The following is a 19,660-nucleotide window of genomic DNA, read 5'->3' as shown; positions in this document are numbered from 1 at the left end:
CGAGAAGCACAACATTAGCTACCTCCTCTATAGGTCTCGGCTTCCCCACACTAGTTCTCGTGACTGTATCAGGCAGGCATCGGCCCTATGGCATCGTCTGCATTTTCTATAATTTCCAGGATTACAAGAGGAGCGCCAACTGATTAAACCCCAGAAGACACTGCCTAATGGGAAGCACAGAGCATTTTGTGTAGCTAACTCTGGGGAGTAAGGTGCTCCCACCCAAACTCCTTCACCTCCTTATTCTGCTGTGTTTGCTGCCACCTCCAGCGCCGTTTTAATGCTTCCTTCTCAGCTCCTTTCTCCATCAGTGCATACAAAGCTTTACGCAACATCAAGTCCCGATCATGGAAACCCCACATGCCTGTGGCAAGGAAACATATCAGTAGGACACTTTACCATGACTTCACACCACTTATTAATTATGATGCACATACCCTAGCATGAAAGAAATCAGGCTGAAGGCCAGGTTCAAAGAACCCACTGTGACATAGGGGAGAGCGACTTAATCATGAAAGAAAAGATGTTCCCACTCTGGAGGTTCAGGAACTTCGAGAACTTAACAGTGGGGGAATATACCACGTCCTACAAACTCCTGATAGAAAGCCCCTTATTCCCGATGTAAGTCCAACAAACTAAAATACAGGGTAGCAGCAGATAAGGCGGGTCTGGCACATGGCCATCAGCATCAAAGCTGGAGGGATGGTTGGAAAATGAAGACTTTTTAAAGATCTAAGGCAAAAGACATTGAATTATAAATAAGTTGTACAATTAAAGTAAGCAAATATCCCAGAAACCGATGAAAACACATCTTTTTTATATACCAGAAGGGGAAGCATTAAGTAGAATGATATCCACACATAGCTCTCTAGCGCTTGTATGCTTGCTGCTCACTACTTCTGGGGGGCAGCTCTTGGAGCGGGACCCATGCTAAGTCCTGGCTTCTCCATATGTCCTCTGAACAAGGCTGAAAATCCAGGGCAGAGCTCTCCTCCATCCCGTCCCGCATGCCCATGTGCATCTGCACACACACTAGCGCGTACACGAGCATGTACACACGCACTGTATCATTACTTCTGTCTAAGATCAAGGTTAGCCGGATCAAGTCCTGCACATGAGATTTAATTCTATTGCTTTTGGAGGGTATGGAACATCATCTTCAAGACTCACCTAGGGAGGCTGCATGAAGAAGGCAGTTTCCATCCCCAGTAGTTGCCAAAGGAAGCAGCCTCTGGCAGGTAGGGTCCACACTCACCCACCAGTTCAAACGCCCTACAGAAAAAGGAGGAAAAGGAGAGGAGCAGATTATCCTTCCCACCCCCTTGCCCTCAAACAACTCCCAACTTGCCTCCACCCAAACTTGGGTAGGAAGCCTACCCAGAATAAAATCATCTCTGTTTGTCTTTATACCTTCGTCACTTACACCTAGTCCATCAGAAGCTGGAGAGCATGATTGGTTAGATCAGCAGTTGTTACACGGGGACCACTGAGCTCATCAATACCCAAGGGACATTTGGCAGTATCTGGAAATATTTTTGATTGTCACAATTGGTAGGGGGGATGCTACTGGCATCTAGTGGGTAGATGCCAGGGAGATTGTTAAACATAATATAATGTACCAGGCAGCTCAAACAACAAAGAATTATCTGGTCCTAAATGTCAACAGTGCTAAGATTGAGCAACTCTGCGTTAGGTAAGGAGGCCAAAGTCACAGGTTGAAATCTGTGTTAGCTACTTGGTCTGGCTCTGATTCCTTCACTCTGCTCTGGAGACCAGGGAATATTGTGCCAGTGAATCTCAGCACAAACCCAACATCGGTAAAAGAAAAACCAAAGCATGTAGTCCAAGTGTCATGTGAGTATCATCTGCATACGTGACAGTCAGCGTTGTCAGCTTGTATGTGGTATGACTTTAAAAACATGAGCAACAAGCAAAGTACATGAAACACCTAAGAAAATGAGTCTCGGTCCTGTACAGTCATCCACAATTGCCAACCCATTATTCATATGAGGACAATATTTTATGAATCATGCTTAAAAGTTTTCCTGAATTACCGAAAAGTCTACAGAAAGAAAAATTGGCCTATAATGTCACTAAGCCAGATAACGTGCTAACTTTTTAAAAAAGTATAAATAGATGCACACAGGTACCGAATGAAAAATGAAAGCTTCTTACCCATGCCCCTACTTCTTAGCCCCAGTCTTTCTTCCAAGGGAGTTTTTTAATACCTGACTAGCTTTTCCCAGAATTCCCAGCAGCCCCAACCCATCATATTAACTAATTTTAACAATAATTTAAGACAAACACAATTGTAAAGGCAAATAAATCTTTTGGGAAAGGTTCATGTAAACAAATGGAACTTCTAAATTAATCACCATCGTACATCATCTATAGTTTGGGTCTTTCTGGTCACAAGGAGTTCCAGAGCCAACTGTAATTCGTTTGTATTTTTCTCCCCATGTGTGGGCCTTTCATGTGTATATCTGGTTTCCCTTCCATCAAACAGGAAATTTCCAGAGGAAAGTGTCTAATATGTGTCCTGAGAAGAAGCACCTAGCTCGGTGCATGTTTATCTGACTGATTCCTGACTCTGACTGCAGTCAGATCCCACACTTAGACTGGAAGCTATTGGTCAAGGCCAGCCCCTCCACGTGGCTGCCTCCAGGTGGAAAGCAGAGGGAAGGGCCTGGGAAAAGAAGCACTCACTGACCTGCCTGTTCCAAGGCAACCAACATGGACTGTTCAATAAGGTCTCTCTCTATGAAGCTGCGGAAGTCTTCGTTGTACACAGTGAGATCTGGAAGCTGGAAGGCACAGATGGGCATTTCCAGGGGGTGCTCACTGCTCCCCCCACCCCCACCATTGGAGGAGACATGGGATCGGGCCAGGGAAACAATGCTGGAGCTGGCGTGGGAGATGCCCCTAGACAGGCGTTTTTCTGCAATGAGAAATGGAGTTACCTTAGAACATACACAGCCCAGAGAACTTTCCACTCACATGGTGATAGTTACCTCTTGACAAGGGTTACCTCTTCTAGCACACAGGGGCTAACTCTGAATCTAACTGGCTGCCACATTTCCCAATCCTTTTTCTCAAGCCAAATACAAATGGAGAAATATAGAAAGTAGTATTTTTGCAAGCACTTATATTAGCACCAAATATATATTCCTCTTTCTACCCTTTTTAAGAGAATTTGCCTGAACTTCTCCCCATGATTCTATCTTCTTTCAATTCCATTTCCCAACATAATAGGGACTCATTCAGTTGGCAATTTGGTCACTGTTTGGTAGGAAAAAGAGGAAATAAGGGAAGTGGGGCTTTCGTTTGGCTAGACTGAATCAAATAATCACTCTGATAATTCTCACTGTTTGGAGAACATAGGAAAGCATTTCCATTATAGAAAACTAATGATAAATCACCCGGGAACTTTCTCATCTACCATCAATATCATTTACTTACATTATTTACTACAACTTTTCTCGATACTCATATTTATCAGAACTGTAGAGGTACAGTCATTCTCACTTAACATGCTACAGAGAAAGACAATAACATAGACAATGCCCCCAATCATTTCATTTGTTTCAATTACATGGCACTTACAATTCCCCAGCAGATATTCTGTGATCACAATCTGCTCAGTGTCATGTTACAATTCCTTTGCATGGCTTGAGTTATATCAAGATTATTAAAATCGCTAAAAATTATGTTGGGAAGTAGTTCTTAATACAATACTTGCCAGAGATGACACACAAAGTCAATCAAGAGTTGTCTAAAGTTATTTCATAGTGATGTTCTTTTTTAAACCATTTTTTTCAAGTATTTAAAAAGTACCAAAAAATAAAAATAAAAATAAGTAAAATAAAAAAATAAAAAGTACCATAAGCCCATGGTAAAAAATCAAAATACCATCAATAGGTGCAAAGTATTATAAAGAAATCTCCCTCATATTCAAAATTTCTGATCCTTTCCCCCGAAGCAAACTTTTGGATCCTTTTAGAATTTTTTATGCACACAGAAGCACATACAGCTTTTAAAATCATTTTAAAAAACACTAACAAGAACACACCATATAACTCTACTACATCTTACCTCTCTCAGTAGATTTTAGAGATGCTTCAAAAACAGCACATCAAGTTCTACTTAATTCTTTCCAATGGCTGCCGAGTACTCCACAACATAGAAGATTTTAATTTATTTAATGGACATTAAAGGCTGTTTTCAAGCTTTAACTTGTCCTTTTTTTTCAAGCTTTCATTTCCAAGCTTTATGCTACATATGTGTATGTGTCTATGTATGCATGTATATATTTATTTAAAGGACATATATATACGCCCACATGCACATACACATATATGATAAATTTCTAGAAATCAAATTGAATCAGAGTACGCATGCATTTTTAAATTTTGATAGACACTGACAAATATTAACCAAAGAGGTAAATGGCCATAATCCTTTGAATTTTACCTTTATGTACCTTATCACAACAACTAGATTGTTCTCCTTCCTCTAGTTCTCTCCCAGTATCTGCAAAGGGCCTTACTACAGAGTAATATTCAAGATGCAGTGAGACAGTGTGGTACCTTCATACAGGGTAATCCCCATAATGCACCGAGACACACTGAGGTCACCTCAGTTTGGCAGGGGAGGAATAGGGTCATTTCCAAAGGATGACTCCATTCAGCAGTCCCCTCTTCCTTTCTACTCCATCTACAGAAACACCCCCTCAGTTACCCCAGTACCTTGAACGATGTCATCCTGCCGCTGTAGGGTGGGCCGGGGAGGGCGGGCAGACTCTCTATCAGAAAACCCTTTTTCAGGGGTCCTGGAGCCACCACTCCCTTCACTAAAGGGTGGCGGCAGGTTCCCAGCACGAACTTGACGTAGCTGTTCAAAATCACTGAGGGCGGCACTCACGTCCCAATTCTTTCCTGGCAGGAGACAAAGCAAAAAGGGAACTGGGTGCTCAGAGTATAGGGAGATTGAGGAAAGACCTAGAACGATCACTCAAACCACCTTTTCAAAACTAGCAAGCATGTGCTCATGAGCGTGTCCATCATTCTGCCAATCCTTACCCTGCTTTAATTTTCTTCATTAACACTTCACTGTGCGGTACCATAATTTATTTATTTACTTGTTGTCTATTTGCTAAGTCAGCTCTGTGAGCACTGACACTTTGTCTCTGGACTGAAAGGGCCCACGCAGACCTAGTGACCTTGTTTGACAGCTAACACAGAGGAAGCCTAAAGAAAGAATGAGCTAGTTTGCACCAGGGACAAGTACAACGAAAGCCCAGGTCTCTTAGTTCTGAGATCCAGAGAGTTCTTAGCCTAGACATGCTCTAGGACGCCCTAGACCATCTGAAACTGTGTATGTGCATTCTTCTATAGAAGGAGCTGACAGCTGTCATCAGCTTACCAAAAGGAATTGTTAACTGCCCCTAAATTTAAGAATCACTACTCTACTGAAGAAAAGACCCTAAATGGTAGATTTGTCATAATAGATTTTTCTGCTGCTTTCTCCAGTTGTATTACTCAATAAATCACATTAAGACATAATCATTCACACTTTTTTCTCTTCTATTCCATCTGCTACCCACTTAATTCAATTCCTATCACCCAGCGTCCCATCAATCCACTCTAAAGTATCCCATGAGATTAATCTTTTTAAAACACAGTTCTTTTTTTGTTGTTGAGAGAGAGGGCACAAGTGAGCAAAGGGTGAGTGTGTGTGTGGGGGGGGAGAGAGTGAGAGAGAGAGAGAGAGAGAGAGAGAGAGAGAATGAACCAGGGCACACCAGAAGTGGGGGCTCATGGGTTTTTTTTACCCAAAGTGGGCTCATGTTCACCTGAAGCGGGGCTCGAGCTCACCCGATGTGGGGCACGAGCTCATCCAATGTGGGATTTGAACTCATGAACCATGAGATCATGACCTGAGCCAAAGTCAGATGCTTAACGACTGAGCCACCCAGGCGTCCTAAAGCACAATTCTGATCATTTCAGTTCCACAATCAAAATCGCGAATTTCTTGCCACTGCCTACAGAATAAATTCTAGACTCCTGTGTCGGACATTCAAGGCTTTCTATGACCTGGCCTACTTTTTTTTTTTTTTTTACATTTATTTATTTTTGGGAGACAGAGTGAGACACAGTGTGAGCAGGGGAGGGGCAGAGAGAGAAGGAGACAAAGAATCCGAAGCAGGCTCCAGGCTCTGAGCTGTCAGCACAGAGCCCAACATGGGGCTCGAACCCACAAACCATTGAGATCATGACCTGAGCCGAAGTCGGACGCTCAGCCGACTGAGCCACGCAGGCGCCTCTATGACCTGGCCTACTTTTCCAGGTTTTTCTCTGTGCTTCAATTTCCCTGACTATGAAAATGGAGATGATTCCATGCAGGGCTGTTATGAAGATAAATGAATTAAAAGCCCTGGTACACAGAAAGCTTTATATATGTATTTATTGCTGTTGCTGTGATGTCTTGATATTATAATTCTCCAGTTAAGCTGCATGAATCATTAATGCCTAATGAATTTACTTCTGAACCATTACATTCACTATTTCTACCAACTCCCTTTGCTCACACTGCGTCAGTCATACTGGTCTCTGTGCCGTTCCTACAAACAGCTAAGACTGCTCCCACCTTTAGATTTTCCACCAACTATCCCCACTGCCTAGAAGGTTCTTTCCTCAATTTTTTCTACACAGACAACTCCTCATCTCCTTCTGGTGTTTGTTCAAATGTCACATTCTTAATTTGGCCTGCCTTGACTACCCAAGTAAAAATCACAACCTATCTCACCATTTCCCTTATCATTTTCCATAGCACTTCACACCTTATAACATACTTTCCAATGACTTGGTTATCATGTTTATTATTTATTGACTGTGTTTCCTGCTATAATATAAGGCCAGTTTTGTTTTATTCAAGCACCTAGAACCTGGCACATAGTAGGTATTCAATATATATTTGTTGAAGAATGAGGACTTTTTTCCTGACTCAACAAACGAACGAATGAAGGTTTACCACACAGTTGGAAACACAGAACACCGTACTGAACACTGACTCTGCATTTCCAACTCTGTGGTAGACTCCTTAAAATCAGATCCTCCTAACAATCAGCTTGTCCAAAACTGAATGTCCATCCTCCTCCTTTTTTTTTTAATTTATTTTTTAAGCATTTATTTATTTTTGAGACAGAGCATGAGCAGGGGAGGGGCAGAGAGAGAAGGAGATACAGAATCCTAAGCAAGCTCCAGGCTCTGAGCTGTCAGCCCAGAGCCAGAGGCAGGGCTCGAACTCATCAACCGCGAGATCGTGACCTGAGCCAAAGTGAGATGCTCAACTGACTGAGCCACCAACCGAAGGCGCCCCCCTTCATCATCCTCCTTCCTAAGACTTGCTTCGTCTCCTTCTTCTATATTCCCCAAATCTGTAATGGCATCACAAGCCCTCCAGGCCAGAAACTGGCCTCGTCTTCAGCTCCTCACTACTCAAACCCGACTCCTCTTCCCTCACTACCTAGTCAATGTTTGCACTCATGACACATCTCTCAAAATCTGTTCTTTCTTGCCCATCTCTATTGTCACTGTCCCATGCACGTCTCACGATCATCCCCTGGTCTTTGGGAGGGGCTCAGCTAGTCTCTCTTCTGCTAATATCTCCCCTCTCAAATCTGTTCTTTACACTACAACCAAAGCTAGCTTTTAAAGAAAAAGCAAGAGAGAAAGACAAAGGCAGGGGGAAAAATGAGGATCAGGCCCTTTGATTTCCCTTCGAAATCCTATCTTAAATCCATCCACTTCTCTCTCTACTGCCACCACAGCACCACTATCATCTCCCACCTCAACTGTGGCAACAGACTTAACTGGGTTGACCACTTCTCTGGCCATCTTCCGATCCATTCTATAGCCTTCACCCAAAGCTCAAATCCAATCATGTCACTCCCCTGACTACAACGCTTCACCAGCTTCCCACTGAACACAGAATGAAATGGAAACTTCTTACCACAGTCTACAAAGGCCCCCGTATTCTGCTTCCTGCCTCTCTACTCATTTCCTACCACTCTTGCTCCACTCCTCCTACCTCGTGCCAAACTCTCTTTCACCTTTTGGGCTCCTTGCGTAAGCTTCTGTATCGACACTCTCTCGTCCATCCCTTTGTCTTGCTACCCTCACGCGCTCTTCCGGGTTCAGCTCAAATGTCACTTTCTCAGAAAGGCCTTTCTGTATCCTACGTCTAAATTAGGTTTCTCTCTTATACTTCCATACTACCCCCTCAACTTTTCCTTCATAACACAGAAGTGTGTGTGTGCGCGCGTGTGTGTGCACACGCGAGTAAGCGAAAGTGCAGCGGGGGGGGGGGGGGGGGCGGATTACATCAATATTAATTGTAACATAATTGTGAAGAGCCAGCCTCTGAAATCAGATTGTCTGAGTTCAGATCCTCCTTAACTTCTCTGAACCTCAGTTTTTAAAACTGTAAAGTGGGATAATAAAACCTATAATGCAGAGTGACTTTAAGAATAAAATAATCTTATCTCAAGTACCTCACACATATTGAATGCGTACAGCATTCAACACATGTTACAAAAGGAAGAGGAAGCCTTTGAGCTGAATCCTGGAGGATGAGGAGAATTTGGGGAGAACAAAGGAGGAAGAGACACTGCAGACTTCAAAAACAATGTGACCAGGGAAAGGTGACAAGTGGGGACAGGCTGAAACATAAGGTGGCAGGAGATAAAACTGAAAATGCCAGTCAAGGGCAGAGTCATCCTGAATTAGCATACTGGAGTTTAAACCCAGACCTTCCATCTCCTAATTAACAGGTAGAAGCAAATGTCAAATTGTCACACCTTGCTAAGGCTAACAACCTAACCTGCCCCTTCCTCCACAGGCTTACCCATTTGTATCATTATATACTTCCATCGTCAAAAAACATCTGTTAATTATGACTCTAAGCAAAGGATCCTACTGACATGATTCCAAGCCTTGAGGATCTTAAAGTCTAGAATGTTCACATTTATGGGTATATACAGATATAAGTAAACGAAGGCAGCAAAATGAAAACATTAACTTAATTCACTCTACAAAGAACCATCTATACAAATTAGGGAAGAAAAGAAACAAAACCACGGATGATTCCAAATACAAAAACCCAAAAGTCATTTTTATAAAGAGGAAACCTTACAGATCTAGAATTACGCTCTTAGTGGACTAATATAAAATTTCACTTGCATTACCATAGCACAAATTGACAGTGGAGAAAGCCACCCCCAAAATTCAAGGTAAAAAGGGGATTTTGCATTTTAAAATTATGGTGAGTCATACACAAAGTCATCAGAAGCAACTTAAATGTAAGGCCTGCCATACACAAAGTACCTTTCGGATCACTTTAAACTGTTCCAAGTCATCCTAACAATAGCCTTTTATTCATTTATGTTTTATTTTTTTACGTTTATTTTTGAAAGAGAGAGAGAGAGTGTGTGAGCAGGGGAGGGCAGGCTCCAGGCTCCGAGCTGTCAGCACAGAGACTCAGGGCTCGAACTCACAAACCTCGAGATCATGACCTGAGCCAAAGTTGGACGCTTAACTGACTGAACCACCCAGGCGCCCCCACTATAGTCTTTTACTTTCTTCTCATTCTCCCCTCATGACTCCTTACCTTCCAGGAGATCTCGGGCCAGCCCAGGCTCTGCGCCTGTGGAACGGACAAAATCCGACAGGACAGCATCCATGTCCAGGGTCATGTGATCATTAAGTACTTTCAGGCAGCTGAGATAGGGTGGACATAGATCAAAACTCAGCCCTCCACCTGAGGAGGAAATAAACACATAAGGCTCAAATTACACTGAGACAGGATGATCACAGCCCAATTTCCGCAGCTTCCTAACCAAATGGGGAAACTATCCTGCCTCGTTCATTTCAGTTGAGTTTATTATGAAGAGCAACATTTACTTTCCTAATTCCCCATTAATTTCTTAACTACTAAATTAATCACAAAACTTAATGTCACTCTCAATGCTTTTCTTCTGTCTTTCTAGAGTATTCCATTTCCCTCCATCAGTTTGCTTACCCAAACTAATAGAAGGAAACAGCAGACTACCCACCCTGAAGAACTCCCCACCTTGTTTATTTCCTTCCTGGCATTTGCTATACCCTGAAATTATTTTAATTCATTGCTGTCTAGTCTCCTCCTCTAATATTTAAGTTTCTTAAAAGCTGAGTGCTTGTGTGTCTTGTTCACTAATGTATCCTCATCATGTATCACTTGGCACGGTGCCTGGCATACAGGCCCTCAGTAAATATTTGCTGAATGAATACTATACACTGAATAACTTTAGAGCTGACTAGTGTTCTGAGCCTGGCTGTGGACACGGAAGGAGCAAACTGACAGCTAAAACTACTCAAAATGAAACAATAAGCTATTACACAAAGCAGAGTAGAGATCCCAAAGGTACACAGAGTTCATTTTTGTCCATTGACTTCATGAACCCAGGAAACATGCCTTTCTCCACCCAGGACAAATGAACCAAATAAGTTCACCTGAAAAAGATCTCCTCTTTCAGACTTGACTTTGGCAGAAATTATGTCCCTGACCTGATAGCCTGGCACCAATCCACATTCCTCTGAAGTTGGCAGTCCCAGCTGCGGAAGCAATAACAAAGTGAAGAACAATCTCTAACCAAATTTGGCCACAGTAGACAGGTTTAGTTCTCTGGAGAAGACGGCTTGTTCCTACAGTAACTGTAACACACCTGTCCTACCACACCCACCAATCCCTTGCTTTTTTGGGGAAGGCCAAAAGTAGAATTCTCAAAGGTAAAACGTGACTCGGGTGACTCTCTTCAGAAACATCTTCTCCTAAACAACCTGAAGTCTAAGGGTGACTCAGATACTTTTTCTTCAAACGCCCCTTACCCCAGGACACAGCTTGTTCGGTGTTATGATCAGATCCTGATTTTCTGCATTCCTTAGAAATATTAAGGCAAATAAACAGCGATGATTTGTGGGTCATAAAGCCAAGTAGGTCACTAACTTGGTGACACCGAATTTTTTGAGAGAGAGGGCAAAATACAAAGTATTCTCTCTTGTACGATTCCAGTAGTACAAGAGATCCATGAGTGCAGGGGCGTGTTTTATTCATATTTGTAGCCCCAACACTTAGCACAGCACCTACAATATTGTAGGCAGTCAGTAAATGCCTGATGAGTAAATGATTAAATGACTCAGTGAACCTCCACACCAGCCACCACCAAACCAATCAATTTTTGGCTTAAGTTAGCAGATAAGAAATTCCAGGGTCCTTCATGCTTCATATAATCCCTCTATTTCTAGATGGTCCTAATCCATCTTCCCAAGTTTCAGAAACTCTCCTTTCTGTTACTACTTCCACCACCCTCGGATCGTATGATTTTGACCTACACCTGTGTATGTTAGCTGGGTGGCTTTGGTCAAATTACTTACAGGGTTTCAGTTGCCTCTTGTATATCCTAGACTTGCATTTGATGACCTCTAAGATCCTTTCCAGGGTTAAAAAAAATGAACTTCAGTTCACTACAGCCTGACATGATCCTGACATTCTCTTTCAGTCTACATATTATCAATGTCTAATTTCCTTCCACTTCAGTATCACAATTGTGAGAAAAGGCTGCCAATGCATAAGGAACTTTTGGCCCAACATACCTCAAATTCAAACTGTTAAGTTATAATTAGTTTCTTACAATTTATACTTGAGTTAAATCCCTTCAGAATTCATAAATGAATGAGTGGCTTCCCCCTCCCCTGATACAGAGAAGAATTTCTTCTCCAAGACCATTTTAGTCCTTGTCTCAAAGGTCACAGGAGATGGGTGCAGCCCAAATAACTTAAAAGCATGACTAATGCTAAACCAAGAGCAGAGCAGCAAAATGAATTTCAATTTTCTCTCTTAAAAAAAAAATATGCAAAGGAACTTAGGAAAGCCACTCTAATAACTTTCTGAAAGAATGTGGGAGATGTACAATAAACACACAAATGGCAGTCAGCAATAAGAGACAAGAGTTGATTAAGCCACACACGTGTAGGCAATTTCCCACCCAGCCAGACACAGGCTCCTGTGACTAAGAAACCAGTGAAAACCATCAATGCCATGCCATGGCATTACAGATCTCATTTGCCAACATAGTAGGTCATTCTTTTCAAAAATTAGTTTTGGAAAGTAATGTAGAGATCCAACGGTTATCTAGAATTACTTGCTAAAAAATTCAAATCACTAAACCAAACTTCTTGGCAGCACATTGTTGTACTTGATGCCACCAGGTGTGGCCACAGACTCCACCCTAACCCCACCCACCAGGTGAGGACAGTAGCTTTTGTTACATCACCAGCAACACCGGACTTGCGCTTCTCAAATTCCAAATGGGAAATATCCACAACACAGACTAAGACACACAGTCCTGGGCTCTGTCTCAGCACACAGGAACGAAAAAAAGAAAACACTGGCTTCCAAACTTTCACGCAAAGCAGAGGAGGCACTCAAACATCTGTTGACTGAATCATGTATAGACAAATCTCAACTGGGATCAAAACCCGCCAATCCTCCAAGTGGACAAGACTAGTGATTATGTAATCCAGTGTCTGCCCCCATGCAGGAACCCTTCTATCACATCTCTGACAGAGAAATCAGCCCGCCTCCACATCGATACAAGCTTTGATGGAGAACTCATTCCTTTGCCACATGTCCATCTTATTGTTGGACAACTCTAATTGTGAGAAAACGCTTTTCTAAACTAAATCACCAGCCCACCTCCCTCTGTAACTTTCACATAATGGCCTTTGTTCTCTTCTCTGGAACAATAAAATCTATTCCCAAGAATGATGGCATTTTCATTGAAAAGGATTAGAGAAAGCATTTCTTCACAGAAAAAGGGGTTGTTTACAAATAAACAAATATAAGGCTTAAAAAGTCAGGTGGTTGCCCAAAGTCTGAACCCAGATATTTTGGACACACGCTCTCTCTACTGCACCACACTGCCTCCCAAGGCACTGTGGCATTACTGAACCCCAAACGACCCTGATTCTTACCCACTGAATTCTAAGAAAGGGCTGAGCCTCTCGCTCATATTTATTAAAGACCTAGACTCCTGCCTTATACTGCTCTCACTTTAAATCCTACCGTTTTCCTCAGCAATTTTGACACCCACCTGCACAATCCATCCAACGTTTGTGCCAGAGAGTTTCATAATCTCATCAAATGCAAAGACCTCCATCTCCACTCCAACGCCCCAGTCCTGGACCCTGCCATCTCCTAAAATTACTGCACCTCTGTACTTTCAACTTCCAACACCTTACTTTGGCTACAACTTCATCTTGCTTCCAGCCTTCCCTCTCCACTACTAAACCTGCTCTCTTAATTCAAGATATCCTCACCTCAGACTAAGACATCCAATTCCTTATTCACCTTCTTCACTAATTCAACAAAAATCATGGAGTGCCTACTATGTGTTAGGTACGCTATGGTCAGGATTAGAGACAAAACAATGAACTAGATAGATACAATCTTTATCCTCACAAAGATTCTAGTCTGAAGGGGAAAAAAAAACCCACAAAATTTCATAGAAGATTATAATAAAGAAATGCCCAGGAAATGGGTATTATCTCTTACAGGGAGTCAGAAAAAGCTTTCCCAAGGAAGTGCTATTATATCTAAGGACCAAAGAATGAGTAGAAATTGGAGACAAGCTGGGAAAGAAAGAATACCCCAAGCAGAGGAAACCTGGCTCAACGTTCTGTGGTAGGAAGAAACACACAGGTGAGAATGGTACAAAATGAGAATTAGGAGAGGCCTAGTGGACCCTGTTAAAGATTGAGATTTTATCTTAAAAGTAACGAGAAGCCATTGAAGGGTTGGAAGTAGGGACTGGGCATGATCAGATTTGAAATATCAAAAGATCTCCCTGGTTGTAGTGAGAAGAAGAATGTGGAAGGAACACACGGATTTAAGGAAACTGGTTGGGAAATTATTGCAAAGACGTGATGGTGAGCTGGATTAGGATGACAGCAGTGGCGATGAAGAAAAATGGATAGATGCTACTTTGTCCCTTCTTGCCTAATTGAATATGAACCCAAAGACCAATCACTTATTTTCCTGTAAAAGCCTAGTTCTGCTGTCCGTCTAGTTCACTGGCCCCATATGGATGGCTCTCTCATTCAACTTCTCTGCTATCTGAGGTTCCTAAGCAAGACGAGATCACATAACCACGCAGGGCAACCCAACTACAAATTAATGGTATCCAGTCTCATTACTTTCAATGAAACACTGCTGTCTCCGCTTGACTTTGGTACAAGTCAACCCATCTTCTTGGCTACTGACCCACACCTCCACCATTCTCCTACCCAATCCTCATCACCTCCCTTACCCCTGACATGTGATCTTGCCTCTGACTTCACAGAAAAAAATTATTAAACAAGGCGAGAGGGATTCCTTCGTGTTTCCTCCCCTGTCCCCACCTGCCGGTTGCTCTTCTCCTCCATCCTGCAAAACTCCTTAAGAGCGACGACATCCACTGATGCCACTTCCTCACCTTAGGTGCAGTGCTCATCCTGCCAAAATGTGCTTCTACTGAAGGAGAGTGAGTGGCACTGACTTACAGTAAGGTCATCACAATCACCCTTACTGCTTATCTGAAGTGTTCTCTCTTTGTAGCACTTGACGCTGGTCACTCTTCCTGCCTCTCTGGCTCTGTGTCTTGGTCACCTTCGAGGACTCCTCTTCCTGTGCCTGCACCAAGGGTGAGTGCACCCAAGGCTCTACCTCTGGCCTTCATCTCATTTTATATCACCTCCACCAGAAACATTATTCATGCCCCTCAGCACTCGATGCTGATGACCTTAAACGTATTCACAGCCCCAAACTCTCCACCTCACCTCCTACATGCCCTTCAAACACAGCACATAAAAACATGATCTCAGAGGCCTCCTGTGTGGCTCAGTCGGTTGAGCGTCCGACTTCGGCTCAGGTCATGATCTCACAGTTCCTGAGTTTGAGCCCTGTGTCGGGCTCAGTGCTGACAGCTCAGAGCCCGGAGCCCGCTTTGGATTCTGTGTCTCCCTCTCTGCTCCTCCCCTGCTCATACTCTGTCTCTCTCTCTCTCTCTCAAAAATAAAGATTAAAAAAAAATTTTTTTAATAAAAAATTTATTTATTTTTTAAATAAAAAAAAAAAAATCTCATTCTCTCATCTCTGTCCTTCCCCCTTCCAAAGTACTCCTCTTCCAGTAAGCCTATTCTAGCAAATGGTACCATCGCCCCTCCCCCCATCATCCAATCACAAAAGCCTGGGAGCCACCCTGGACTTCTCTCTTACTTTATCCTCACTCACAAATAGTCCATTATGAAGTGCTACTCATTTTCCCTTTAAAATTTCTCCGATCCATCCCACACTTTCCATAAGCTACAACTCTTATTCTCTCTCAGATTTTCATAACCTGCACTCCAGGAAACAGCTTCCTAATTTCTCCCTCCTCCTCTCTCCAGTCATTGCTTGCTTATGGAGGCTGGTCAATCTAAAATGTGGATATGTATTATATCTCACTGCTCTAACTTCTTCAATGACTAAAACTTAAGATTCCTTCACAATCTGGCTCTCCCTGACCCTCCTGCCTTATTCACCTGCCACCATTCCCCTTTCTGTGCTGGTAGTTCCCCAAGTACACCATGTGCTCACATTTCAGTTCCTTTGCCTATGTTGTCCCCTCTGCCTGGAATGACTTATGGCCTAGCAGGTGAATTCTTATCTCTTCTATAAGACTAACTCAGTACTACCTTATTTTCAAAACATTCTCTGGCTTCCCAACTTAAGTTGCCCACTCCCTCCTTGCTGCTGCACCTGGTACTCTACCACTATTATATTATTTATCACACCAGAGTACTTGTATTTATTTACACATTTGTTTCCACCACACACACACACACACACACACACACACACACACACTAGAATGGATGATAATCAGATAATCAGTGTTGTAAACAGGTAAATCTCAAACAGTGGTCATTGTAAAGACATGTGCTTGTTATATGATCTTATTTGCAACAAATTTCTCTTTCTTAAACACTGTTTAACTCAGACTAATATTACATTCTGTCTGCATGGTCTGAGGGCCCAACTACTTAGTAACAGAGAAAAATGACCCAAAATTAAATACCGATTATAGATAACAGAGCTATGTTAAAATGTCTGAGAAACTACTGACCCTACATTTTCTCGTCTGCCACATTCCCCCAAAGCGTCCACGTTCTCACATTATATCCTCTCCCGGTTCCAGTGATGCACTACAGCTGTGTCTGAGTCCCCTCCAACTCCTCCCAAAACTCAATGGAAAACCACAACACTTAAGGCTGTCAAGAATTTTCAAAGGTCAGAGACTCCTCCATGTCTATGATGTCAGTCCCAAGGAATCCAGACAGGGAGAAAGAGGAGGGACAAAAAGCCTTAGAAATTTCACACAATTCTTGATTAGGTGGGAGGGAAAAAGGAAAGACTCTGTTGGCAGATTGTTTTTAATTAATATGGATCATTCCAAGTGAAAGAAACAAAATATAACCTTCTTAGAAAAAAGAGAACATGACCAAATTCCATACGAAAGAGACCTGTGTAGACCTATGTTACAACCCAGAGATGATAAGATGGCTCTAAAAGGAAAAAAAGAAGTGACAGGAAGTAACATGCATTAAAGCTTCAGACATTATTTCACTTTAACATCCAAGCAACACGAAGGGGTTTGTTTGTATCATTAACCCTACCTCATGGATGAAGTTGCCAAAGCTCACAAAGGTTAGGGAATCCACTCAAGATTACACAGGTAAGAAGCGGCAGGACCAGGATTTTCATGAACCCAGCCTATATGACCCCCAAGACCAGACCTGGCACTACAGCACACCCCATCCAGCGCGGAGGACTGAAAAAACACGTGCCGTCCACCTGCCCTATTTCAACTCTTTTCAACACCACACTGAGAGAGAGAAATGGTTCTGGATTCAGGCAGATCTAGGTTCAAATCCCAGTCTACTATTAAGGGCTATGTTATCATGGGTAAGTAATACAACCATTTTGTGTCTCCATTTCTTTATGTATAAAACAGAGAAAATATCTGCATTTCAGACCTCTTGGTAGGATTAAATAACCGAAGATACGTTAAGGCAGTGCCTAACACACACAGTAAGTCCTCAGAAAAGGTCAGCTGCCTTTCTTCTGCCTAACTCCCCCCACATACTCTGCCTCACTCCACTGCTACCCAATACAGCCCGTGGTATCTTTCCTCCAAAAGCTCTCACCACTCCTCCTTAACAAACCTTCCGGTCTCCCAGCCATTTATTTCCAAGGCACAGTCAACACACGCACACAGGACCCAGTCTATCATTCCCATTCCAGTGTCTTTCAACTCCTTGAGCCTCAAAGAAAACTCACAAAGGGCCTCCTTTGGTTGTACCTTCTACCAGACGGTCCCTCAAAAATAACGGCAAAAGAAAACTATCTGTACTCTCCCGGACATATAGACACAGCTGAATAGCTCATTTATTCCCAAATTTCCAGGAATAGCAAATTCACACATATTTACTGAAACCCTAATGTCTTTAATCTACCAGTCCTTCCTCCCCACCTTTCCCCCTTACTACTCTATTCATTCCAGATTCAAAGATTTTAGAATATTCTCTTAATTTCATGCATGTTGTCTATTTTGGGGGGACAAAAACAAGTGTTTACATCTCCTCCTACTCACCCTGCACAATTCTAGATTGTTTTCTACCACCACTATAGTGTATACCCAAGGAAAATCCACTTTCTCTCCCTAAATCAAACTTAAGAGAAAAAACTCAACCCAAAAAAACTCTATCATATAATTTACCATTCCCAAACAATGTATTGGTTTACCATATGCTATTGTGTGGATACAGCCCAGTAAGGACTCAAGAATTGGTCCTGTGGCTTTATCACTATCAGTGGTACATGCAGAACAAGAACAAGATTTAACTTTTTTAAAAAGTTTCTAGATTTTGGGGGCACCTCGGTGGCTCAGTCAGTTAAGTGTCCATGTCTTGATCTCAGCTCAGGTCTTGATCTCAGGGTTGTGAGTTCAAGCCCCACACTGGGCTCTGTGCTGGGCATGAAGCCTACTTAAAAAAAAAAAGTTTCTAGCTTTTTAAATCAGGCCCACAAATAGCAGAAATGAATCTCTAAGAGACAAATTTATTAACAGCCAAATGCTAATACAGAGATCAGGGAGAAGCTCACAGAGAACTCCTTATGAACTCGCATTTCTCTTTTTAGTGCTACTGATAAAAGGCTCTTTGGATTACAGTTATTTGGGAAATTTAATAATTCGGAAGACTTGTACAATGGAAGTGACCTTTAGAAAAATAAGGGCAGAGAGAGTCATAAAATTGGCACAACAACAGAAACTTGAATAGAAACAGAAATCATGATAATGTTTATTTTCGTAGATCCAGACCAGTATTTCTATTTACCACACACAACGAATTTTTTCTTTTCCCTTTCAGCTAGGGTCAACGATAGTTCAAGGTTTGAGTCTCATTAAATTCAACTTTTAAAAGAATAGTCTGTAAAAAATAAAAGTTCTACTTAAGCCCTTAAAGATTCTGATTACTAAACTTTTGACATGAGAGAAAAAATAAATACTACAAATCAACAGAGGCTGGCATCATAATAAAACACATTCTTTCTCTAGGATCAACCCACAAACATTTAGTAGCTGACAATCTTCTCTCCCCTTCTTGATTCCTAAGTATTGGTCATTTTGCCATCAATTACAGAACATCTATTCAAGGAGAGAAATAGCAGAAGGAAAAAAAATTTTAATTACTGAGTATCTATAATTAGTTATCCGCAGGAAATTTACTCATTTTGTAAACTTCTGATAAATTAACTTCCTTCAGCACACAACTACTAAGTTTTTAAAAGCCCCAACCAATTAAAAAAGAAATTTATCTTTTACAAAATTATATAACTCCATTCAAAGGAAGATACTTTTTATTACTATCATTATGTTTAAAGTTCTCTACCTGTCCCAGCCATACCTAGACCTCATTGAATTCCTGTAGGCCCAGTATGTGCAACATTCACTGGCACTTGCTGTTATCAAATACTGCCCTGTAACATTACTTCCTGATACATCTTATCTCTCAATTTGACTATCGGTAAGTCATTCAATCAAAAGTTACCAAGCTGGGTCTGCCATGTACCAGGCACCGCCCTAGGGCTTCTGGAGATACAAGTGAAGCTACAGCCCTACCTTCAGGGCACTCCAGATTGCTGGAAGAAACCTAAACATGTTATTTGTGCCCAGTGGGGTAGGAAGAGGTATAAGAACAACTGGTTTACCTGGATGGGTTAGGGAAGTTTCTCAAATTGGTATGTGTAAGAGTGATCTCTCCCTCCCTCTTTCTCTGCCCCTCCCCCATGCATCCTCATGCACTGTCTCTCTCAAAATGATAAACTTTGAAAACAAACATTCTAACCAGGCCTAAAAAATTTCTTGGCTCATAGTAGATGACCAACAAATATTTGTAGTTCTAAATTATTCATGCTAGTCCATGTGTATGGATGACTGAGAACTAATCTATATCTAAAACAGGCTTGTGAATTATTTACTGGTTCC

General features: G+C 42.0%; 1 protein-coding gene across 2 annotated transcripts in view; it reads right to left on the bottom strand.

Moving 5' to 3' along the window:
• OTUD7B (OTU deubiquitinase 7B) overlaps nucleotides 1-19,660 on the bottom strand; it is a 52,111-nt gene that overhangs the window by 11,634 nt on the left and 20,817 nt on the right. For both annotated transcript variants that reach the window (XM_047847810.1, XM_047847811.1), the window contains exons 2-6: nucleotides 9,667-9,816; nucleotides 4,746-4,934; nucleotides 2,711-2,938; nucleotides 1,171-1,272; nucleotides 237-364 (exon numbers count right to left, since the gene is read on the bottom strand). In XM_047847810.1, coding sequence (XP_047703766.1) covers nucleotides 237-364; nucleotides 1,171-1,272; nucleotides 2,711-2,938; nucleotides 4,746-4,934; nucleotides 9,667-9,751 — 732 coding nt within the window. In that variant the 5' untranslated portion in view covers nucleotides 9,752-9,816. The remainder of the gene's footprint in view (nucleotides 1-236; nucleotides 365-1,170; nucleotides 1,273-2,710; nucleotides 2,939-4,745; nucleotides 4,935-9,666; nucleotides 9,817-19,660) is intronic.

This window comes from Prionailurus viverrinus, unplaced genomic scaffold (assembly GCF_022837055.1).
Source record: "Prionailurus viverrinus isolate Anna unplaced genomic scaffold, UM_Priviv_1.0 scaffold_50, whole genome shotgun sequence".
NCBI lineage: Eukaryota > Metazoa > Chordata > Mammalia > Carnivora > Felidae > Prionailurus > Prionailurus viverrinus.
Note: the sequence above shows the minus strand (reverse complement) of the source record. Positions and strands in the feature narration are given on the sequence as shown.